The 24,930-nt window shown below is 36.4% G+C and overlaps 5 protein-coding genes across 5 annotated transcripts; 3 read left to right on the top strand and 2 right to left on the bottom strand.

The window, feature by feature from the left end:
- Positions 1-2,199: 2,199 nt before the first annotated feature.
- On the top strand, positions 2,200-9,171 carry LOC110410435 (topless-related protein 1-like). Its single transcript, XM_021420108.2, is given in 27 exon segments — positions 2,200-2,323; positions 2,881-3,003; positions 3,115-3,294; positions 3,386-3,499; positions 3,599-3,757; positions 3,964-4,141; positions 4,235-4,337; positions 4,425-4,495; positions 4,583-4,733; positions 4,829-4,938; positions 5,044-5,113; positions 5,237-5,310; positions 5,391-5,486; positions 5,569-5,664; positions 5,750-5,877; positions 5,988-6,222; positions 6,315-6,479; positions 6,763-6,906; positions 7,028-7,138; positions 7,235-7,414; positions 7,660-7,788; positions 7,881-7,976; positions 8,154-8,342; positions 8,422-8,588; positions 8,827-8,950; positions 8,953-8,995; positions 8,998-9,171. Coding segments are annotated over 26 exon segments (3,219 nt in total). The 5' UTR covers positions 2,200-2,323; positions 2,881-2,920; the 3' UTR covers positions 9,021-9,171.
- Positions 9,172-10,121: 950 nt separating this feature from the next.
- Positions 10,122-11,702, top strand: LOC149527569 (uncharacterized). Its single transcript, XM_089782800.1, has 3 exons — positions 10,122-10,462; positions 11,025-11,083; positions 11,167-11,702. Exons 1-3 carry the CDS (start codon positions 10,325-10,327, stop codon positions 11,507-11,509), a joined length of 540 nt encoding a protein of 179 aa, XP_089638926.1. The 5' UTR covers positions 10,122-10,324; the 3' UTR covers positions 11,510-11,702.
- A 2,565-nt stretch (positions 11,703-14,267) lies between these two features.
- LOC110411314 (heparanase-like protein 3) lies at positions 14,268-16,832 on the top strand. Its single transcript, XM_021421420.2, has 9 exons — positions 14,268-14,516; positions 14,606-14,642; positions 14,743-14,926; positions 15,048-15,196; positions 15,330-15,560; positions 15,637-15,826; positions 15,915-16,040; positions 16,121-16,220; positions 16,304-16,832. Exons 1-9 carry the CDS (start codon positions 14,268-14,270, stop codon positions 16,679-16,681), a joined length of 1,644 nt encoding a protein of 547 aa, XP_021277095.1. The 3' UTR covers positions 16,682-16,832.
- A 376-nt stretch (positions 16,833-17,208) lies between these two features.
- On the bottom strand, positions 17,209-21,792 carry LOC110410697 (Galactosyltransferase family protein). Its single transcript, XM_021420538.2, has 12 exons — positions 21,359-21,792; positions 21,041-21,104; positions 20,797-20,846; positions 20,489-20,676; positions 20,213-20,273; positions 19,996-20,068; positions 19,628-19,751; positions 19,425-19,512; positions 18,942-18,992; positions 18,573-18,644; positions 18,079-18,191; positions 17,209-17,725 (listed from the first exon to the last, which is right to left on the bottom strand). The coding sequence occupies exons 1-12, from the start codon at positions 21,481-21,483 to the stop codon at positions 17,703-17,705; spliced, it is 1,032 nt and encodes a 343-aa protein (XP_021276213.1). The 5' UTR covers positions 21,484-21,792; the 3' UTR covers positions 17,209-17,702.
- Positions 21,793-22,229: 437 nt separating this feature from the next.
- Positions 22,230-24,891, bottom strand: LOC110410953 (ER membrane protein complex subunit-like protein (DUF2012)). The gene is made up of 7 exons (XM_021420911.2): positions 24,733-24,891; positions 24,420-24,466; positions 23,679-23,787; positions 23,417-23,480; positions 23,205-23,321; positions 23,003-23,111; positions 22,230-22,623 (listed from the first exon to the last, which is right to left on the bottom strand). Exons 1-7 carry the CDS (start codon positions 24,810-24,812, stop codon positions 22,532-22,534), a joined length of 618 nt encoding a protein of 205 aa, XP_021276586.1. The 5' UTR covers positions 24,813-24,891; the 3' UTR covers positions 22,230-22,531.
- Between the last annotated feature and the right edge of the window lie 39 nt (positions 24,892-24,930).

Here is a 24,930-nt window from a genome sequence, read left to right as displayed (position 1 = left end):
GTCTAAAATTATGTGTCAATCTTATCTACAGATGGAAATATTTGCATATATATCAAGGCATTAATTTACTTGATAGAAAACCATTTTATAATTGTTACAATATTATTTAACCACCAACTTAATTTCTCTTTTTAAAGCCATGCATAACATTGAATAGACTGTACTTAGTAGCTGCCACATGCTTTCTCTATGAGTGACCTTACATGTTGGGGATGACTATTGACATTGCAATGTTGCACTAGATCTAGCAACTTTACACATATGCATATAGCACAAAATTAAATAGAATTAGGTTTAAGATAATTGCACTTCCTGTATTAATTATACACATGACAATTGTTGTGTCTTAAATGCGTCAACTTACTTAACTCATTGAAAACCTATTTAGCTTGTTTAATTAATCATGTCACCATGTCGGTCCATGTAACCTTTTTATTAGTTTATGACTTATATAAATTACTCATATGATCATTAATATCTTGAATTTACATGACACAGTTAAGGCACACTTTACAAATTACAATAGGTCAAAGTACCTAAGAAGTCTATGTACTTAGGCGTTTTCGTCAATTTAGGCCCTTTACTTAAAATCGTAACATTTTAGTCTCTTGATTTTAAAAATTATTTCAATTTAGTTCCTTTAACATTTTTCATCTAAATTGACTGTTATGGTATTGATGTTAATACTAATGTGGCGCTATTGTGGCACCAGATGCTAATGTGGCATTTAAGGTAAGTTCAGGTCGATGTGGCACTGCCACATCATTGTGTCAAGATAATATCTTAATGCCATGTCACACTTCGAGTTTGAGTTACTAACATAGCATTACCACGTCACACTTTGAGTCTGAGTTACTAACAAGGCATAAGGATTAAAATATTATAATTTGGAGTAAAAGAATTGAATTAAAGAAAACATGTAAGTATAAGGATTTTTCAAGTACTTTGACACCATATTTATGTGGAATGGTTGATTGGTCTAAAATTACGTGTCAATCTTATCTACATCTAAAGATGGAAGTATTTGCATATATATAACAAGGCATAAACTTACCTAATAAAAAACCATTTTACAACTGTTACAATATTATTTGACCACCAACTTAATTTATCTTTTTAAAGCAATGCATAACCTTGACCAGATTGGGCTCAGTAGCTGTCACACGCTTTCTTTATGAGTGACCTTATATGTTGGGGAGGCCTATTGGAATTGCAATGTCTGACTAGACCTAGTAATTTTGTGTATGATATGTTAGTACATTATGCATATAACAAAAAATTAAATAATTTTAAGTTTAAGATAATTACATTTCATGTATTAATCGTGTACATGACAATTCGTGTCTTAAATGTGTCAACTTACTTAACTCATTTAAAACCTATTTAACTTATTTAATTAATCATGTCATGATGTCGGTCCATATAACCTTTTTATTGGTTTATGACTTGTATAAATTATTTATATAATCATTAATATATATTTTGAATTTACATGACACGTATTTACAAATTATCATATTTATGTGGACCAATAATTGACCAATTCAAAATTACGTGTTGATCTTATCTTCAGATAAATATGGAAGTATTTACATATATGTCAAGTCGTAAACTTACCTAATAAAAAAATTTTGTGGCCGTTACTATATTAATTGACCACCAACCTCATTTCTCTTTATGGGTATATGCATCTTCTTTTATTTGGCAAGAATGGATTTGAATATGATTCTTAAACAAAAAAAATCACGCGCTAAGTTTTTAAACATAAATATCACGCGTCACTTATTAAATTAAATCTTTGAATGTTGAAATATATGAATTTTAATTATACGACCATATTAATGTAAAATAAAATATATTTAAAGTAATCATTACTAAAATAGTTCAATTTATATTTTTGACTCCAAATCAATTTTCTTATCATGAAAACCTTTTATTCCTTCCCCGTGAAGTAAGAACCCTATCAACCAAGCACTCAGCACGTGTTGTTCACTCGCTCAGACATGCAAGGAGACTGCAATGCAAGGGTTTGCTGTCATCTTTACCAAAGTAGAGACAGCTGTCGGCTGAGCTCTTGGCATATGGGCCCACTTTCAGCACCTGTGTATTTCCATAACCTATCAGATAAGCACGACTGCTTATCCTCGGCGTCCCTATATAAATACCCCTCTGCCTTCGAAAGCACAAGAAGCTGCATCCTCTAGAGAAGAGAGCTTGTGTCATAGAGAGAAGAAAAGAAAAAGAAAAGAAAAAGAGAGAAAACACAGACAGGTCGAGCCTCTGTTTCTGTTCATTTGCTCTGTTTTCCTCCGCCGTTCTGCAAGTAAGCACTATGTTTATCGCTTTATCTTTTTCACACCTTTATAGTTTTTCTTTCCCGCATGAGTTGCTTTTTATTCCATGTTCACAAGGTCACATGGTCTTTTCAACGCACTCTACTTTACAGCATCTTGAATTTCAACAGAAGTAATTTCCTGTTTTCGATCGGTGAAAAAACCATAAAATGTTTTTGAAAAACCATGACTTGTTTTTGATTTGGGTTAAGAAGCATTATTGGTTTTGTTTCCTATGGGGTTGTCTCAGAAGGTTCAGACTATAACCTTTTTGGTTTCGTTTTGATTGAAAATGCCTGATTTTGTGCTTTGAAACTGAGTTTTGATGTTTTGGTTTCATCTTAAATCGCCACCAACCTTTTTGGTGTATTTGTTTTCGACATAGTGCTCTGTTTGTTACTCTCTTTCAAAGCGGAGACGATTTTACAGAGAATGAATCCGGGTTTCATATTTCAATCGTTAAAATAAATAAATAAAAGGCAAAGAAGTAGTTCTTTGTCTCCTTTGTTTCTTTGTCTTATCTGAGTCTCTCTCTCTCTCGATACAGGTTCATTTAGAAGTTGTGGAGATAAGGAGGTTTGATTTCAATGGCGGGTTCGCTGAGCGAAGAACTAATCATCCTGATCCTGCAGTTCCTCAACGAGGAAAAGTTCAAGGAAGCTGCTCACATGTAAATTTCAAACCCAATTCTCAATGCATTACGATTAGTAGGAATTGTTTTTTCACATACCATTTGATTTCATTGTTGTGATATGGCGTTTGCTTTCAATGGTTTAAACAGGCTTGAGAAGGAATCAGGAGTTTTCTTTAGCATGAAGTACTTTCAGGACCTGGTCCTCGGCGGGCAATTTGACGAGGCTGAGCAGTATCTTTCAGGGTTCACCAAAGTTGATAGTAATAATTTTTCCAGGAAGACATATTTCGAAATCCGCAAGCAAAAGTATCTCGAGTCATTGGACAAGTAAATATCGAAGTCTTTTTTGCTGCCATGCTTTCTCCTTGTCTTTTTTTTTTTTTTTCCTAATGCTTTTCATGGCACTTCCATTGATCAGGCGTGATAGGGACAAAGCTGTCGACGTCCTCACCAAGGAGCTCAAATATTTTGCCACTGAAAATGAGAATTTGTTCAAGGACATCACTTACCTGCTGTCATTAGACAATTTCAGGTTTATGTTCTGTTGAAGAATTTTTTAAGCTTTAACGTTTCTCGGTGGTAAAAACTGAAAAATTTTGCAGCCCTAGTAAACTTCCAAGCTTTTCTGCAGGGAGAACAGGCAATTATCAACTTACGGAGATACAAAGACTACAAGAAAAGCTATGATGGTCGAGCTCAAGAAGCTTATTGAGGCAAACCCTCATTTTGTGGGCAAGTTGGAGTTTCCTGACTTTGCAAATTTAAGGTTAAGAACGCTCATTAATCAAAGGTAACTTTTCTTTTGAAGATCACCAAAACGGAGTACTTTTGTTTTCTCTCTGATTGAATTGCTCGGGTAGCACTAACTGCTGTTGAGTTGATTATGGATTTCAGACAGTGGCAGCCAATTTGCAGATTTAATGTTAAATTTATCTTGATATATGGGAATGATGTTCACTAACAAAAAGAGAACTGATTTTGGTTTCCGTCTGACAGCTTAAATTGGCAACACTCCAATTGTCCAAATCGTAGTAAAGTTCCTGACATCAGAACTCTTTTGGTGGATCACAGTTGCAGAAATTCTAGTGATCCGCATATAGAACTTGCTACAAGCAGTCAGCTTGCAGTTTCTGCACAAAACACAGAAGGTTTCATTCCGTGGTCTTCAAATGGGGTAAGCAACTGGATTGACTCGGTTTCCTGAGCATCTTTTGATGATTTTCGCAAAATTTGTAAAGACTTCTTTCTATTCTTTGTCCTCCGTAAGGCATTCCGACCTCCATTAAATCCATGGTTGGCAACTTTTTCAAGCATGAGTCATCCAGTAGTTTCTGGAGAAGGTGTTGGTTTGGGTGGTCCAGCAAATCTCGGTAAGGATCTAATCACTTCTTTGAACTCTAACTAAAGGTTGCACATTCGAGTTCTCTGATTTCTAAACGTTCTATTGCCTGGTGTAGCTGCAATGTCGAAGGGTCTTGGGGATTCTGATAGTATGTCAATGGCAAGGCTCTTAGCATTTCCTGACAGGGTGAGTGACTTCAACCCTAATTGCATTAGTACACTTCTGTTTCGGTTACAGCCTACTTATATTCACCGTTTTGCTCATGTTGGCCAGACAATGCTGCCAGGAACGAGTCTCTCTACAATTACTGATTTTCAATCAAACGCTACTGAAGGATTGCCCAAGACTGTTGCACGCACAATGAACCAATCATCAGTTCCCACAAGCATGGACTTTCATCCTTTTCTACAAACTTTCCTTCTGGGTTAGTTTTAGTCTTTATGATGATTATTTCAGATATTCTTTTTTGTCTGGTTCGCTTTATATTAACTTGTGTTTCCTTAAATGCTGATATATCAGTTGGAACCAACGTTGGGGAAGTAAGTTTGTGGGACGTTATTTCTGGAGAGAAGTTAGTTTCAAGAAATTTTCAGGTGTGGGATCTTGGAACATGTTCGATGCCATTGAAGGTATGTTCCCTCTAAAAAAAAGTAAAGAAATCTATAGAAAGGAGCTATAGCTGTTTTTTCCCCCCTATAGATGATCTCAAATTCTAATAGATCTTTGCAACTCAGGCATATTTAATCGAAGGTTCATCATTTTCAATAAGACGCATAGTATGGAGCTCGGACGGTTCTGTATTTGGTGAGATTGAACATATCTCATCACTATCTGGCCAAAAGAACATATGGCATCACCAGATATCTGAAATAGCTTACAAATTCCATAGCATTATTGTTAATAAACTCTTGCTTTCTTTTCAAACAGGAGTTGCATATTCTAAACACATGATACAGTTGTACGCTTATTATGGAGGGAATTACATTCAACCGCATTTGGAGGTGGGTTCTCATATCTTTTGCCCACCATTGATCGAAGCTTCTTATCTTTATTCTAACGAAATATTACTTTTACTTTCTAGATTGATGCTCACGTTGGCGCTGTGAATGATCTAGCATTCTGTAACGCCAAAATGGAAGCTGCTTTTGTTACTTGTGGTGATGACATGACCATCAAGGTTGGTTATGACCTATGATTGAGTGGTTATGTTTCCGTTCATGCAAAAGATAGACTCGACATACTGATTTTTTCAAATTTAGGTGTGGACTGTACTTACTGGTGCCAGATTGTACACATTTGAAGGTCATGAGGCAGCGGTACATTCTGTCTGTCCTCATTCCAAAGAAAATGTCCACGTAAGGACTCTGCTGGATACAAAGATTCTGATATATATATATTCTCTTGCTTCGTTTGCGTGTGGCTTATGATTTTGCTCTTCAGTTTATCTTTTCAACTTCCGTGGATGGCAAGATAAAGGCATGGTTATACGATACAATGGGATCCAGGGTCGATTATACTGCTCCCGGTGGTGCCTGTATGACAATGGCCTACAGTGCTGATGGGAAAAGGTTTGTCTGTAGGAAAATGGTATAATTTGACAAAATGGTTTCGCATCGTATTCCTGTTTTATGAAACTAAAAATGGAAAACTCTGGCTCCTCTCTTTGAACTCTTTGTAGGTTATTCTCATGCGGAACCACAGAAGAAGGGGAGACTCACTTGGTTGAATGGAATGAAATCCAAGGTTCTGTGAAGAGAACATATCAAGGATTTCACAAGCAGTCCTTGGGATCGGTGCAGTTTGATATTTCCAAGAATCGCTACTTGGCAGCTGGTGATGACTATTCAATTAAGTTCTGGGATATGGACCATTGCATGCTTTTAGCAACTGTTGATGCTGAGGGAGGACTACCGGTTAGTGTTCTTTCTTTTCTTCTCTTTTCCGTAGGTAGATTTTACCATAAGAATCTTGGTTTAGTTTTCTGATTTACTTTTCTGATATCAAGGCATGTCCACGTATCCGTTTCAACAAGGAAGGCTCCTTGTTGGCCGTTGCTGCAAATGATCATAAGATAAAAATCTTAGCAACAGTTGATGGTCTTCGATTGATGGGTACACAGGAAACTCATTCGCTTATTGTTTCAAGACCAGCATCTGATGCTCCAGCAAGGGTAATTCACTGATTCTGAAATTGTATTCTTACCTTATTCTATGTATTTTCATATGCTGCAAGTGCTTTACCAAATTGGTAAACTGAGGTTCATTGCCTTCTCTCCACCCTGTATGATTTTGATAGCTAGGGGACTGAACTTCAGCCTACTTCATTGCACCTTCTCTCTTTCTTCTTTCCATATCTCATCTTAACTTTCATATGAATGAATCTTAGTCTATTGACTTCAATTATAACTAGTTTTAAGATAATTTCTGAACTAATAACTTCTGTGCATTTGTTAGAATGATGACATAGAAATGGAGGATATCAGAGCAAGATCAGCTGAAGAAGTAAACCCAGCAAGAGCAGGCAAGCTCATCAATAAAATTAGTGCACCTGACCAATTTCGTTCACTGAAACTCTCAGCTGATGTTGAAGTAGATGAGGTGTGATTTCCAGTCGATATAACTCTCATAAGTCCCATCTTTTCTTTATTAGTATTTTTATTTTCAACATGTTTGTCACTTTTGTTCATTCCTGATGGGCCTTTTTGTATTACTGCTTCAGATCTCAAGGTTGAGTTATACTAATTCAGCCAATGGCATTTTGGCATTAGCATCTAAAGGTATTCATCTACTGTGGAAGTGGCCACAAGCCAACCTCAATTTCAATGGGAAGGTAAAGCAATCTCCTCTCTGTCATCTGAATCGCAGGAAAACCTTCTGTTCTTCATCTGAATATCTGTTATCTTAACATTTTGAAATGGTGATATAGGCAACAACGAAGGTTACCCCTCTATTTACAGTACCAGCATCTGGCATGTTAATGACCAATGATGTGATTAAGGGTAGTAATGATGACACTCTGCCCTGTTTTGCATTGTCGAAGAATGACTCTTATCTCATGTCTGCATCAGGAGGCAAAATCTCCTTGTTCAACATGACTACATCAAAGGTAATTTTCAAATAAAACAATCAACTGCTCTCATCTGTTTAAGGTAAAATTGTTGGTAAATTTGTTCTATACTCTCAAAGTATTGTTTCAGGAAAGACAACCTTGTATGGTTTTAAAGCATTGTATAGTTTGCAGCATAAACAAATTCTCATACAGCAAAAATGCAGTATTCCTATTTGAATGATTCACTGAGAAAAGCATTGCATTTTCATTGACCGCTTAAGATTTTTGTTGGGTACCTGCAGACTATGACAACTTTCCTGCCTCCACCACCTGTGGCAACATGTTTTACTTTCCACCCTCAAGATAACAATATAGCTGCTATTGGCATGGATGATTTTACAATTCACATATATAATGTTCGCCTAAGCCAGGTTTGTTTTATTTATTTAGTTTTTTTTTTTCTGAGGGACTAACGTCTTCATCCATGTGCACTGAGAGATGTTCATATTCTTTCGTATGAAAGGTCGGCACCAGGCTTAATGGTCACTCTAAGAGAATCACCGGTCTTGCCTTTTCCCATCAGTTAAATATACTTGTTTCTGCAGGAGCTGATGCAGAGGTAGAGTTTAAGTTTCCATGACAAGAATATGCAAAAACTTTGGGGTCCTTGTCCTAGCCTGGTTTTCACATTAGTTTGATATCTTAAACTCTTGTATCTTGTTTCTGAGCCAGTGTAAAACATCCTGACGATGCAATATTAACATAATGAATGTTGTCGATATGCAATTTTTAACAGATCGTTGTGTGGGAGTGTGGCCGTTGGGAAAGTAAGAAAAAGTTTTTCTTGCTAACTCCAGGAGAAACGAGACGCATAGCAAGGTCAGACACCCAGGTTCAATTCAGTAAGGATCAGATACACTTGCTTGCTGCGAATGGCACTCAGCTCGCCATATATGACATGAGGAAACTGGAGTTTATCAAGCAGGTAAATATTTTTACACATGCAAGGGGGAGTAACCCTTCCATCAAAAGATTTGAAACTGAATGTTGTATGTCTTTTCCAGTTTGTTGCAATAGAAGTTCCATCAGCAATCTCCCATGCAACATTCTCCTGTGATGGTCAGTTGGTGTACTGCAGTTTATTGGATGGAACAGTGCGCATATTTGGGGCACCAAATCTTGAAATACAATGCCAGATAAACCCCACTGCTTATCTTCCCTCTGATGGCAGGTAATCCCAGCCTTTTGTCTACAACAAATATGTCTTTCCACACATACTTGTTACCGACATGTACCCATTTCTTCTCATATTTCAAAAGTTCAAGCTCAAGCAATGCCTTACAAACATTTGAAACCCATTTCCCCCCACCTATCCTAGTGTTTGGTGTTACCATATTGATGCTTGTCTATCATCATTTCCTGTTGTAAGATTCCAAGTGACCTTATTTCTTTCTTTCATTCATTGCCAGATCGCCTGCACATCCGCTCGCGGTTGCCGCACATCCCCGAGACCCTAACCAGTTTGCCATGGGACTAGCAAACGGCAGCGTTTATATCTGTGAACCGCTCGAATCTGAGGGTAAATGGGACGTGGCCTAACGTACCGATACATGAATGGAGCTTCAAGCAACATTCCTCCTCCATAGTCTTAGACGAACCCTAAGGCTTAATATTGGAACTTTGAGTCAATCAATACATCGGTGTGTTTATTTTATTTAGTTTTCTCTTTATGTAAAAACTGGCAGACAGATTGAGTTTATCTTTCTTCTAAAAAAAAAAATAAATAATGGTGGCAGGTTTACTGTCATCATGAATTTATATATACATTTTGTCTGGTATTCTTCCATTATTAATGATTTTCCCTTAAATATATTTGATTTTATTAAATGAATTGCTATATATATATATATATATTACTTTAAACAGTTAATTGAGTTTTAATTCTAAGTCCTAACCATACCTCTTGTCTTTAAAAAGTTTCCTACATTAAATATAAAAATGTTTTTAGATTCAAAGTTAATATAGTATTATTCGGAATAACTTAAAATGAATTACTATATTTAATATTATAGATTTATATTTGGGAGAATATTTAAAAAACAGGCCTAAATTATTTTTTTATTGTGTTCAATCAATACTATGTCAAGATTACTTGGGTACAAAATGACAAATGATATTTTAATTAATAATAATTAGAATAAAATAAACTAATAATTTATTTAAATTTTTAAAAATAATTTAAAATTTTAGTTAGGTATTATACTTTTATTTTTAATTTTTTATATTAAAAAGTATTGAATTTATATTATAAAAATTTAAGTTTTAATATGAACATATCAAAATAAAAAATTTTATCTTAATTTTTATGAAATTTAAAAAATATATATTTAAAAACGAGAGGAATATTAAATATATAAAAAAATTTTAAGTAGTGAGTTTGCCAAATGATAACAAGCCCCATCTGTTGGGTTAAGTTTAGGTCGTGGGCCCAAATGTTAATGGGCCTAAAGCTCAACTGAAAAACATTTTCCTCAAAATAAATAATTTCTTTTTTAAAAGGAAAATTTAGAAAAAAAAAAAGAAAAAAGAATGGAATTCCCCCAAAAATCACATGGTCAAAACTAATCATTAGGAAAGTCAACGGCAATGTTGCGCATTTTCCTGATCAAATCGAACAAACCATGATTGTGTCCCTGGAAGAAGACAAAACCCAAGGAAATCATACGGTAGCAATCTTAGCTGTCGTCCATACCTCCAAGACCGACAGTCACTTTTATCTCTGACGTCAACACTCTTTCTAGAGACTGTGTCCGTCTTGTGGATTACTAATTATATCTCCAAAACCCTAACATAAACCCCCCAAAATTTCCTAAAGCCTAATTTAATCTTTCAACTTTCTCTCTTCAATTTTGGGTTCCTTTCTTTCCACTCTCTAGAAACCTTTTTTGGCTCCTCTCTTTCCACGGTATGTCGAAGGTCACGCAAATGGAAAGCCTGTCCCACAACGCTGTCGTTTTGGACAGTTTCCTGGGCTTTGCACTGCAAGCTATGGTTGTCGAGACCGCCATTGTTGCATCAAAGTCTGTCGCTTGGTTGCTCATGATGGTACACTTTTCTTTCCTTCTTTTGTTATTTAATTTACTTTTTTATTTTTGGGTAACTGGTTTTGAGTGGTCTTTGCAATTCTATGGATTTTTAATTTTCCTTGAATTTGTTGGCAAAATTGGGAACTTTTTCTTTGAGAATTTGATTCCATTATTCCAGAAATTAGAATTTTTGAGTTTTCAGCTTCAATGCAATTTTTATTAATACCCAATTATTCTAATTTTTTGAGGTTAGGGTTTTTTAGGTTAAGCGTAGGTTGATATGGAATGTTATTGACATCAAGAGCAAGCCACTACTTTTAGGTTATAAGAATAGTTTCTTGTGTTGAGTGTCTCATTTGAGTGTGCACATATGTTTATGTGTTTTGGTGCCAGAATGCTTATGTGTTTCTTCATTGGGTCAAAAAACAGATTTGTAAGTCATATGGTAATGGGTAATTTCATTTTTCCTATTCTTAAAAATGTGTCCTTTGATGTGGAAATCTGCTTACTTTCATTGCTCACAAACTGCACTTGGAAGAACACTATTTTTCTCCTCAGTATGAGTTTGGTGTTTTTTCCAGATGGGAACTCTGCCTAATGGAATTGATGTCTTCATCAAAGAGACTGAGGCATATGCAGGGTTAGTTTCATTATTTATTTTGCCTAACTTGGTTTTTTTCTTCTTCTTTGGAATGGGGAAAATTGGTCTATTTGCTTTTGCAGGTTTCCACTTGCTCAGCTTCTTGTGGTGAGAAAACCTGGTCTGGAGAACAAGGATGCTAGTGACACTGAGGATGATGATGATGATGATGAGGAAGATGAAGCAGCAGATGATCAAGATGAAGATGGAGGTGAGGAGGAAGATGGATCTGGTGAAGAGGGTGAAGATCAAGGGGATCCTGAGGATGAACCTGAGGCCAACGGGGATGGCGGCAGTGGAGATGAGGATGAGGATGAGGATGATGACGACGACAATGAAGATGGTGAGGAAGAGGAGGAAGAGGAAGAAGAGGAGGAGGACGAAGAAGAGGAAGAGCTTCAGCCACCAGCTAAAAAGCGGAAATGAGCTGGGATCTTATTCTTGTTTTTTATTGTCCTGCTGAGGTTAGGGGGTATGGTGTAGTGGGAAGTTAGAACGGGCAGATTCAGGTTGCGGGTTAAGAGTGTCTGTCTAAATTAGGGTAGAGAAGATTGTGACATTTCTGGAAATGAGACTTGTTTGATATTTCCTAATATACAGTTCTAGTATTATTTTATAAGCTTGGCTTCATTCTTCTCTCCTCTACTCTTTTGTATGAGTTGCTCCTTTGAGGTTTACATTTATGCATCAGCACCTTAAGAATGCTACAGCCTCTGGTCATTTCCAACCATACTCTATCTTATGCCTCTAGTTGCTTCCAAGATTCCAACTTGAGGCTTAGTAGTTTCTGAAGAATGTTTAATGTTTCTTCAGGAAAGAAGAGGGTGGCCGAGTTGTAAGGTGGAGGGATTGAAGGAAAGACCAAACTCTGCCCAAACAGGGTAAAAGCCATTTGCAATTTGCACGTCTAATTAATTTGAAGGATTAACAAGAAGGGATGATGCACTGGCTAAATCCTGAGCTTTATGCCGTTTTACATAGTGGTTGTATATGTAATATATGCTTTAAAATCAATTCGGTGAGTGGGGAACCTCTTTAACTATGCTTGCTGGTCAGTGAATTCATTTTTATTGTAATTTCGTAGCATTTTCTTCTGTTGGCTGCTTGTTAGCCTCCTTTTCTTTTGTTAGTAAAGTTGCTTATTCATCCGCAGTTATGACACCTGTTTTGTTGGGTTCTGCAGAGCTTGCAATAAACTTGAAACAAAGACATTACTAGGAATAAAAGAGCCTCATTTCGGTCATTCTTTTCTTACTACAAAGTACCAGAAAATATTGTTTCTAACAGGCCTCGATAATGGACCCAGCAGGCGACAACAGAAAAGGAGGATCCCAAGCATAGGCGAAACTGACTGCTGAAGCCTCGCAAAGAATTGCCTTTGACGAGGAGGCAATTGTCACCTTGCTTCTCAAGGATATTTGGATCCACAGCCTCAGTAGACTGGAATCCCTAGCACTCAAGCTTTACTTCGTGCTGAGTGCAGTCGCAGTTGTTGGTAACTGTCGCCTTCCATTCAGGCTTTCCTCGTATCTTCTTCCTAGTCCTGACGGTCCCAACGTTGATGTCATTCAAGGAGCAAAGACAAAACCCTGCATTTAGACAAGAAAAAAAACATTGACCATGGTGCCTGAAAATTCATTGTATTGTCCACAAAATATGCTCTACATTTCCTTCTTGATTGCAGAGATGCAAGAGCTTACCTTCGGTAACTAGACTCAGAATAAGAATTGCTAAAAAAGCCTTAGTAGGAGAAGCCATTGCTGATTTAAAGGTTTATGATCGATTCCTTGGATACAAAGGGTACATCTGTAACCGTCTCTTTATATTGCCCAAGCAAATCGTAGCTCTACATAATATTGGTAATGCATCTTCGAATTTAATCTTTTCCCCGTGAGGGTTGCCACGATTTTTCTCAAATTTGTCAAACTCTGGTAATGATGGCAAGATATTGCTTCTTCAATCTGTGAAAAAAGCGAGTCAAATTGAAAACCTTGCTGCAATCTTATGGTATCTCATTCATTAAAAAAAGATTGGCATCCTGAATTCGAGTTGTAACCCACATTTTGAAGAACCCGAAATCATGACTTGGAAGAATTTTTTAATGTTGGTTTGCCTTGTTTGACTAGTATAATCAACTAGTTGCTTCTTTTGTTCAACTGGTAGAAGCCTTGAACATGAACCTGGGAATCCGGTATAGCAGAAAATTAATAAATGAAGCAGAGGTTCCTTTTTTCCCGGAGTACACCTGACCAAGATGTCTATGGGTTCACTAAATTAAAAATGACTGCAAAAGTCTCAGATATTGACCTCTGAAACTAAATATTTATTTCCTACGGCAGAAGTTTCTTCACATTTTATTTGTTTTGGTTAGTTATGGTAAGAAGAACACCGGGCTTATGGTTGTGATGACTGGTGATGAACGAATCACATATGATTGGCAACTTCCAATTGGTTTGTTAGGCTCCATTCTTTTCTTTGATCTGTTAGGTGGGGACTTTGGTTTTCCCATTTTAGCAGACAGTCCATCACCAGTTACATACTAGAAATTAAAATAGTTTTCTCTTTCCTGATGACTAAATCGCAAGCTTCTGTCAAATGAATACTTCACCAAATTATTCCTAACCCATATTTTCAATCAGTCCTGTGGTTATAAATATTTTTTTTTCTCAAATAATTGATGGGTTCTTTGCAATTTGTATTCCCTGTCAATGCCACTAACCAAAGCCTGATAGGCAGTAACCTTTCGAGAGGGCTAGCAGAGGAATGAACTTACAAAATTAAAAACTTTATTGTAACCTTGAGCTGGGAAGCTGCAAAGGGGCTCTTGAAAGTCAAAGTTTGGTTGTTTCCTTTTCTTTTGTTGCAAAGACTAATCAATTATTTAGATTCTTAATCTCTACTCTGGACTTTTCTGATGAAAGAACAACTAAGTTTTCACCAGCTCCATCTGCCCCAGTAGTATAAACTATAAATTTTATTTTATTCAAGTAATCATGTGTACCTTGCTTGATTTGATTACTTCAAACCAGTAGACTTATCCAAAGAACCTGCAAAATCTCTCACCTTCTGTCTGATGTCAACTGTTTTTTCTTTTACATCCAATCAGATTCTTTATATTCTTCACATTGCTCAACCTGTAGTTGTACATGACAGCTAATTGCAGAAGGTATTGTTGCTCTACGAAATGAGTTTCCTGTTTAAGCTTCTGTTTTTGTGTTTTTGGCTGTATTGGCTGAACCAAGGCTCATTCTTTGTCACTTCACAAAGAAGAGGGTGGTCTGGAAATGTTATTAGCGGCACTGTTGTTATTAATGGAACAGCTTCAATAGGAAAAACAGATGACAATTTCATCTGTGCTACTCTGGATTGGTGGCCTCCTGAGAAATGTGACTATGGAACATGTAGCTGGGGCAGAGCTTCTCTTCTTAATCTAGTAAGCAGCTTATCTTTAGGCCTCTCAGATAACATAATCACGGAAAAATTCCAGCTTTCTGAAATTTTACTGCCTGCTCCACTCTGCAGGATCTTGCCAACCCCATATTATTAAATGCTCTCAAAGGTAAGCAGTTCTTTCCATTTTAATTTGGAAAGAAATGATACACATGGAAGTTCAAAACTTACAATGTCACTCTTAGCATTCAGACTTATCCATATTGCAGCTTTTTCGCCGTTAAAGATCAGAATGGGTGGTACCCTGCAAGATAATGTCATTTATGAGACAAAAGGTGATAAAAATCATTGTGCACCATTTACTAAAAGTAGTTCAGAGATGTTCGGTTTCTCCAAAGGTTGCTTTCCTATGTCTAGATGGGACGAACTCAACATTTTCTTCAAAAAAGCTGGGTCAGTAATTAAACTTTATCAACATCTCCATGAACTTTGCAATCCGTCTCTTTCCAAACATTTACACAGCTAGATGAAACATGCTGTAACTGGATCCATTGCGCTTTTACTTCCAACACAGGGCTATGGTTGTTTTCGGATTAAATGCATTAAGTGGGAGAACTATAGGTCCAGATGGTTCTGCCATCGGAGCTTGGAATTCTAGCAATGCTGAATCGCTCATACGATACACTGTCAACAAGGGCTATACTATATATGGTTGGGAACTTGGTAAAATCTCTCCCAATATGCAGTTTAATGTCTAGGAAAATAAATGACTCCGAGTTAATCTTGCCTGCCTTTCTTCTTTTCAAAAGCAAATTCTTTTCCTGCATTTGTTATCTGAAGCAATGAGCTGAATCAGGAAATGAACTGTGTGGCTCTGGCGTTGGAGTACGAGTCTCAGCAGATCAATATGCATCTGATCTGAACTCTCTTCAGAACATTGTTCAGAATATATATAGAGGATTTGAGGTTAAGCCACTAGTAATAGCACCAGGAGGATTCTTTGATGCAAATTGGTTCGCAGAATTTGTAAAAGAAACACCTAAATCTCTTCAAGTAGTAACCCAACACATTTACAACCTTGGTGCAGGTAGTACTTCAGTTATTAAAAGTAACCTTAAAGAAGAAGCCTTTCGAAGTAAAGACATTATTTTCCCTGTATGTAGGTAATGATAATCAGCTCATCAACAAAATCCTAGATCCATCCTATCTAGATGGTGGGAACCAGCCCTTTAGAGACCTTCAAGCAATTCTGAAGAATTCAGGAACTTCAGCAGTCGCTTGGGTTGGTGAAGCAGGAGGAGCTTATAACAGTGGCCAAAATCTTGTCAGCAACTCATTTGTATATAGTTTGTGGTAAGCTTGGGCACATTTTCTGCTCTTCATTTTCATGGTAAGCTTGATCTGACATGGATTCTTTGCTGGCTTTTTAATGATTAAACAGGTACTTGGACCAGCTTGGGATGGCATCATCTTATGATACCAAAACATACTGCAGACAGACATTGATTGGTGGAAACTATGGCCTGCTTGACACTGCTACCTTTGTCCCACATCCAGATTACTACAGGTAGCGTGCTCCTCGAACTTCAGATTTTCCAAATCATTTCTTGAACCAAAGTCAGCAAATTAGATATATTCATGCTGCAGTGCTCTTCTCTGGCATCGTTTAATGGGGAGCAAAGTCCTGTCCACGAGCTTCTCTGGGACAAGAAATCTACGAGCTTATGCTCACTGTTCTAAACAATCTGTAAGCAAACCCTTGACCCAGATTTGGCATCAAAGCAATGTTTATCTGTACTCGGCTAATGTATCAGGGGTTCCTTTTAACAGCAAGGAATCGCATTGCTTCTCATCAATTTAAGCGCAAACACTACATTTCAAGTCCGAGTTTCGACTGAAAGTCCTGCTAGCAATGGAGGCTTGAGATTGCAGCAAGAAGACCAAACACCAAGAATAAATTTTGCCACAATGCCTGGAAATTCTAAAAGGAATGGAAACACTAGGGAAGAGTACCATTTGACAGCTAAAGATGGGAATTTACACAGTCAAATTGTGCTTTTAAATGGGAAAGTACTCGGTCTAAATTCATCTGGGGGTATCCCTTCCATGGACCCAGTAAAGAGGAGCATGTTAGATCCCATCAGTGTTGCCCCTTTCTCCGTCGTGTTTTCTCACATTCCAAGCATACAAATCCCTGCCTGTAAGTAAGGATGACCAACATAATATTTTATGATTGAATTGTTTGAGCAATATCCATTAGCAAGAAAATGCCAAATCCAGATTTTAAGTTGACTTTCTGACATTGCGCTGTTACCTCCAACATGTATTTGAATATTTACTTAGGATACAAACATATGCAATAACTGGGCCAGCTCTTTTGGCTATTGTATAATTGATTTCATTTTTTAAGTCAAACGTGTAAATTTCACTTTATCTATCCAATACGGGATTTCTTAACTTATTTGAATTCGTTACACCCTCATTACAAGTCATGTCTCCTTGCTCTCTCTCACTTGAATCCTTTATGTTCCCATTACAAGTTTACTCACTCCACCAATTACAAACCGAATTTAGATTAAATTTGATATTATTTTATCACGCAATTATTTTTAATTAATTAAAAATAAAATAATGTTTTTATCAATGGTTAAAATACTCTTAGCATAGAAACATTTTTAATTCGATACGCCAACTTCACAGATTCAATAATAATATTTTTATTTTCTGATTAAACGAGTACACGATAGCGAATCAGCACATTGATAGAACCAAACTATGCACAAAGCAATAACAAAGACAGCTAAATCTGCAACCTGCATTCAGAATTTAGTCGAGAAAGGAGTCACTGCACTCATTTTCTGAGTCACTTGGTGAAAAAATATTGAAGCCATTACATAGAAGAAACGAAATAGTATTGAACTTTGATCAAACTTATTAAAAAAAATCCTCCTTCCTCCCAACCAGCAGTTAGTACTTAGCACCAATTTGCAGATTAAACTGTTTTCATCGTCTAAAAAAAATCCTGGTTTATATCCACATCTAAAAGAATGATCCATCCGGCGCTATAGAAAATCCCTCACTGCAGCTGTATCTGATAAAAAGATGTCCACATGATGTTGCGAGAGCAGTTTCGCAGTATCGACACTCAGGCCTCTATCTGAGTGCAATACTGCCAACCCACAAATTAGTGGCCTTTAAACCGCTGGAAAACTTAAGACATGTTCTCTTCTCAAGCCATGGAACACACCTTATCTGAAAATTAGAGGGTACAAGATACTGGTTAACACAAACTGTATAGTTAAGGTAGTAGGTCTCTTGCACCTTAAAATATATTTCACAAAAATGAAAAGCAGAAATACATGCTGATACTGGCCAAATAAAGGTCAAAACAGGTATATGAACCGACTGCTAAATCCTAGAGCTGTGTCCGAATGATGATCAAAGAAGAGAGGGTTATTCTGATGACTGAATTGATTTAGGTATTAACTTTTCTATTTATCTTTCTGAAATTCTAATCATTGATCCTAGCAAAAGAGAAGATCGTATATATAATAGATATAATCTTCAAAAATATTAATGACAACACAGAATGGAGGCAAGTTCACCTTGTCTAGTGCTACTGCAGCAAAGACGATTGTCATCTATGTAAGTTGCCTGGACACCCATTATCCAGGACCCCACCGATATATCATCATGCGCATAAGTCTTCAAAGATGCACTGCATGTAACATAAGCTAGCTGAGGTAAAGTTCAAATTCATTCAGACATTTTAAGCAGCTTAAGTCACATTCAATGGGAGCAAGGAATAGTTCATGGCACGAAATTTTCAAACTGAGTCTTGGACTATGTTCAGCTTTGCATGCAAAGGAAAGCGATTAACAAAACAGATATGGATTTAGCTTATCAGCCATTCAGTTTCTAACATATAAATACTCTGCAGGTAGACCACCCTACTCCAACATGATTAGAGGTTCTTATAACACCCAAATTGTATTAATCACTAATGTTGAGACACCATAGTTTCTTTTCAGTTTAAGAAATTCAAAGTAGAATGTGTCTCATTCTCTCCAAGTTATAGCATCAATAAATAACAACTAACCTGTTTACGTTGATGTACTGAGCAAGATTTTTGGAGAGTATAAGAAGTGAACCAGAGGCATGCCGAAAATACCTACACAGGAGCATAATTAATCAAGTTCCGTATACAGAAATTGAATTGTAACAGGTTATCATATTAAAGAGAATTGAACCCCTTTGAAGGAAGATGCCACTTGAACGACACTGTATTATGGATACAAGGACAGTAGGAGCATGTACAACAACCAAAAATTTACAAAGTTCATTCACTTTGAGTGTTCTTACATTTAACAATTATGCAGCTACAGAAAGGGAAAGAAAAGAGAATAGTATGAAAACCACATAAAGTACAAATAAAGTAGTGCACTCATCCACAAGCTAGATAACTTACGATTTCTCATCCCCAAACTTCCACCATTCAGGTTCATACCAAGGCCTTCCCCTGAAATCAACAAAATTTAGGTACTTAAAAGCTGAACTCAGAATCTTAGGAAGCACCTCAAGCTCAAAATACCATTTTAAAACAATAATAACCTCCAAGATTTCGTTTGGAATAGCAACAGAATGAACATTCAATGATTAATAAACAAGAATGTAGACATGCTACAATCAGCAAAGGAACACCTACGAAGAAAAAAACAGGTAAAATTTTTACGTACTCATAGATGCATTATCAATATATTTACATCTGAGTATGAATAATATTTTCTAGCTTCTAAATGGGGATCTTTTTTTTTTTTGGAGAAGATAGCACTTGGTATAAGCAATTGAAGGAATTCGAAAAATGTATAAAATAATAGCATTAGGTGCATGTTGAGAGCCATCTTGGATAAACAGATTTCAATAACGAAAGAAGACAAAAATAAGTACATACTCTTCAACAATCACTTCTCCTGACTTCATGCATCCAATATAAGCACTATCTTGGCCACGCCGTTGTTCAAGAAGTCCAATCAATCCCTCTGTCAAGTAGAAAAAATAGTAGATGATATATTAGAGTTCCAGTGAATAGACAGAAATAAGCCAAAAGCCAAAAAGTTGTGATATCCTATACAAATGAAAAGGCAGAAGTCCTACCAAGTTCAATGTCAATATTATCATCAACTTTGACGTAAAATTCTGCATCCCAATTTTGAACTGCAGCACTGAAGAAGAATTTTGCTTTCTTAGGAAGCTCCTCTTGTGCCTCCTCATGACCATCCTGATAAATCAACATGAGGCAAGCATGTTACAGAATCTATGTTTTAAGGCAGTCGGATTACAATAAGCAAGTGGAAAGAGAAAATTTCATAAAAACCAAAGTCTTGCATCTAATTACAGAAATATTCTGATAAGGTCTAGCCACCAATGCAGACGAAAGGCTCAGCATTCATGCAGGATATCTAGGCCTCAAAGCAAAAGTCAATAATTTGAATTTGCAGACATATTCAAATTCTGTCACTTACAAGAATAAAGAAATCCTTTGTCTTACGGTTTTCCTCATCAATATTGCGATCCAAGCTATCACCTCGATTAGCACTACCAATTTCAAAGTAGTTAATCCTATTAGTACCCACCAATTGCAGCATTGTTGATAGCAGAGGAATGAAATCGAGCAAAGAAGAGAAATAATCCATATAAAAACCATGAGAACGCAATAAGGATTGAAGAATATGGAAATACCTCCGACCAATCACAAATCGTATCACAACCCCTCTTTCCTCCATCTTTTTTAATGCATCACCTGTCAAGACCAGAAGAGTGTTAATACTATATGGTTTCTACAGCAAAGTATCTGTCCAAATATATATTAAAAGTAATATGAAACTAATCATGTCAAAACTGCTATGTTAATGCAACAGCACACTAGTAGAAATACTATCAAGCACCAAAAAAGAGAGGACAGCCAATAGAAAATCTAAAATCAAGTTTTAAACTATTACAAACCAGCATACTCACCTCTAGGCATCCAAGATCCCCTAAATGTATTTCGTTTCAAGTGACTACCAAATCCAGTATAAACTCCAATAACTGCAAGAAGCTTTTGATCTGAAGACCCACGTTGTCGCAACTGGTGCTTCAGGTATCCTTGACTCTTAGCTAACGTCAAATCCATCTCTGCTTCTACAATCCTCCTCTCTAGATCCCTAAAAATCAAATTCATTATTTCAAATGACAGCACAATGGAAAAAAAAAAAACAGCAACAGTCATATTAGACTATAAAAATTGTAAGACAGAAACTCAGAATGAGAATTGAGGAACATACTTGCATCCTAGGACCATCAGCTTATCTTCGACAGTAAGAACCTTTGGTCTCTACCAATATGAAAACAGAAACATCAGAGGGAAAATACTTATTTAAATCTTACTAAACAGGTGATTAGGTTGTTGCAATAATCTAATAAACAGACATCTCTTATTTTACCAACAAATAGAAACAGAGGAAATATGCTAAGACCAGGAGGATTTGTATGGCTTCTGAGTAGTACAAAAACAAGGCAGAAAGAAACCTGTTCAATGTTCTTCTTAAGAAGATTAGCAAGCAATGTTCTGTTCTCTGCATCTTGCCACAACCTAATTTTCACCAAATTTTCGCAAAATAAATAAATAAATCAGCATAATTAATCAATTTGTTAGCTACGGAAATTGACAAAAACAAAAAGGCAATAATTAACACAAATTTTAGGCTGAATTGGATGAATATAAATTTGGATTCTTTGATTCTTTTTTTTCCAAATATAATCCGAAATGAAAAACAAATTCCATGAAACTGACGCAGTGGAATTAAGAATTAAGAAGGAAAAATGGAGATATAAGAAATTACGAACCGGCCAGCAACGTAGAGCCAAGCGACGCAAGAGAAAAAGGCCATCACCAAAGAAGGCTTGGATGTCTGTAGATTCTTCGATCTCCATCGTCTCTCCGCTTTCGTCGACGTAGGTAAACCCTCCATCTCACACTAACACAGATTACAAGATCAAAGCAGAGATTTTACTGCTGTCTAATCTCCAATTTTTAATTACAATGATCGAGTGAGAGAGAATGAGAGCTCAGTGTAGAGATTCAAGTCGACTGTGAAGAATTCAAGGAGAATCAGAACAACAGAAACAGACGAAAATTTGAACTGAAATTTTGAAGGAAAAGAACAGGGAGAGCGATCTGGCTGCAAAGCGGTTACTTCGAGGAGGAGGAGGAGCCCAGTAAACTGAGTCTTACGGGCTAGGCCCGCTTGCCTTAATTATTTTCAAATGAATTTGGTCAATTGCTGTACATGGAATCTTATGTGAAATTTGGTAACGCTTTCCAGAAAATGAGCCGGCTAGTGTACAGTTATGGTTGGTAGAACTGTAATTTGAAGATTACCAATTTCGGAAAGGTAATTATCATCTATTGATGGAATCGAACATTCAAAAGTGAAAAGAATTTTCTGTTATTTTTAAATCAAATGTTTGGATGTAAATAAAAAAATAAGTTAATTATTATTGTTCAATTCTGAGATATAAAAAAATATGCTACACATTATTATTAAATCCAATGTTCAAGTAATTTGCCAAGTGTTTAGCACTTTAGGTGCAAAAGGAGATGTATGCCTTAATGCAGCCCACATGCAATCTTTAGTTACAAAACAGTTCATTGGCTTTAAAAGTTTCATGCTGTCGGAAAGGCATCAACAGGGCAAACAATGAGTATTACCTACTCTTCAAGCAAACAAAAATCATGATGGTCTATAACAAAATTAATAGACTTCTTTTCGACATCAGAGCATCAAAATGAATAGATGTTAACAGAAGTTAAATCCCCGAATGTGTTCTACAAGGTAAAACCATATAATCTTCTGAGATGCCCCAAGGAGTGGAAGGGTATCCATTCCTTCAGCAGTAAAACAATGGGTATTAGTGTAGAAGATCATCCAGCTTGACAGAATGGAGCCCTCTGACAACATTGTTCGGGCCTCTCCTCCCGAATGCTGAACATAAAGTTCATGGTTCCAGCTCAAATACTTAACTCCTACCGCCTCCTGGTAACAAGCTAGCCAAAGAGGGAACCCCTTGGTTTCTCATTTCTTCTTGTGCTCGCCTCATTTCTTCAGGATCTGTTGCCAACAGAATAGGTTGATAAAATTAGTAAAAGTGTAATTACTAGCTTTCATTTTTCTTTTTCCATCTCAGGTTAAGAAAGGTGGGATAGAAGCAAATGCCCAAGGAAGTTTGTATTGCATCCTAAACAGTTATATTTGGAAAAAATGAACACCAGCTCATATATCCTTCACACAGTCAGAGAACAGGCAACATAGTAGAATTTAGCTAAACCAAGAAAAATCAAACATTATACAGGCAAGTAATAAATCAGCTTGCTACTCTCGACCAAAGTCAACTCATATAAATCTATCACGAGTCAGAACTTCAACAAATCCACCAAGTCAGAACTTCAACAAATCTACCAAGTTATGAACTAGTAATAGAGTACTTTACCCATGTTTTCCATTAATTTGGGCATTAAAAACACCACAACCAGCATAAATCCCACCATGAGACCCATTGGGCTTTTCACAATAGACATTATGGAGAAAGGTTCTCTAATCTGCAACAAAGTAGGATATAAATATGAGGCAAAGAATAAAGAACAACAAAGAACAGAAGGAACATAAACATAAATAGCAAAAGGTTCGTCAACCTCATAATACTGTTCTTCTCTCAATGGCTCTAGAACCAATTCACTGAGACCCCTCCTGCTCTCCGTCAATGCTGCCTGTACCTTGCCTGGGTTTCTAGCACTAACATCAACTCTAACCTAAGCAAGTTTCAAAGAAATTATTGCTATGGTAAAAAACACCACAATAACTTGATCAAAAGTCAAGAGGCTCAGGCAAGAAATAAAAATCTTACTGGAGAAAAGAAATAGCCTATCGCAGCCACTTCAATCAAATGAGTCCCTGCTGCCACATTGTGACTTTAGGCATTTATATTAAGGAATCATAATACTCCTGAGGAATGGTTTACTACCATTCATTGGATACAGTATCACTGTATGTCATTTTCTACTTACAGAAAAACAGTATTGACAGGAGAAAGAAAGAAAAAGTATAAACTAAAAGATATGAATTTCCAAACAGAGCTATGCATTAGAATTGATAAAATATTAGGATACAATGAAAAATATCCATCAGGTCTCAGAAAAGTAACGTTTTGGCCACCATTGAGTATAACTTTGACATTTGACATTTTTCCAGGCAAAGCAAACCCTTTTGTACCCAGACCTGCCAAATAAAGTCATCAATCATCTGTGCAAAATTAAAACAAACAGATAACATATCATTAAAGAAATAAACAGATACATAGAGAGATACAAAAAATGTGGTTGTATTGATTCATGCTACATTGGAGACTACAATAACATCACGTTGAAGAAGGATTAACAAATATCTACCTTTCAAATATATCATCTGCACCGAGGTTAAAAGGTTCTATTGGACAAATTGCATCCTTTACCAAAACCTAGAATGAGATAGAGTTCCATCTTGCATTAACTACATCTATTGACTAATGGCCTGAAAAATATATAGCCTAAGCCTTATGGTAACATTGAAGGGACAAAAAATAACACGGAACAATAAGAATTTTGATGTAAGTCTTACTCAAACAGTCCTATAAAAAATTCACAAAATACAAAGGCTTCTGCGAAGTTGCATAATAAATCACCACTGATTTACAAATAGCAAATCAGAACTTTATGCATATATACTAAAACTGAGACAAGCATTATCACAGTAAAACACCATATTAGAATGTAACAAAGATCGAAAACAGCCAAAATCACCATATAATTATATAATTTTGCATAAAATCAGTACAAATTAGTCAAATTTAAAAACTAAAAAGGGGATAATACCTTGGGGGATCTTCACTCGACCATTGATGGTGAACCCATCACCAGAACTGCCAAAAACAGATAAACAAACAAGTGATGAAGCTAAAACCAAATAAAAGATCCATTTACGAGAGAGGAAATTAATTCAAAAACGATATACTTTTACTAAGCTCAACTCAACCAGCTGTCTAATGATGATAAAGTCGCTAAATTCAATTCCTATTCAAGAAATCTAAAGTTCAAAAGAATTCAATCAGCTTTACCTTTTTCAGCAATCAAACAGAAACTTAGAATTAGTAAAAAAAGCGAAGGCAGTGCAGATAAAAATTCGTACCCAGATGAAATAGCGAGTGCCGTAGAAAGAAGCATGAAAAGCAATAACATAACCGGTTCGAATCGGGGGATCGACGCCATGGCAGCTGAGGTTTGAGAGCTTCGACGGTAGATGAAAACTATGAAAGAAACAGCTCCCGGCTTTCCCAGCTTTTGGAGATTCGTTGAACTTTATTGTTTAAAGCCTGCTCAGTTGGGC

The sequence above is a fragment of the Theobroma umbraticum genome, unplaced genomic scaffold (genome assembly GCF_002168275.2).
Source record: "Theobroma umbraticum cultivar Fairchild unplaced genomic scaffold, ASM216827v3 scaffold_56.0, whole genome shotgun sequence".
In the NCBI taxonomy this organism is placed as follows: domain Eukaryota; kingdom Viridiplantae; phylum Streptophyta; class Magnoliopsida; order Malvales; family Malvaceae; genus Theobroma; species Theobroma umbraticum.
This window is presented reverse-complemented; position numbering and strand designations above follow the sequence as displayed.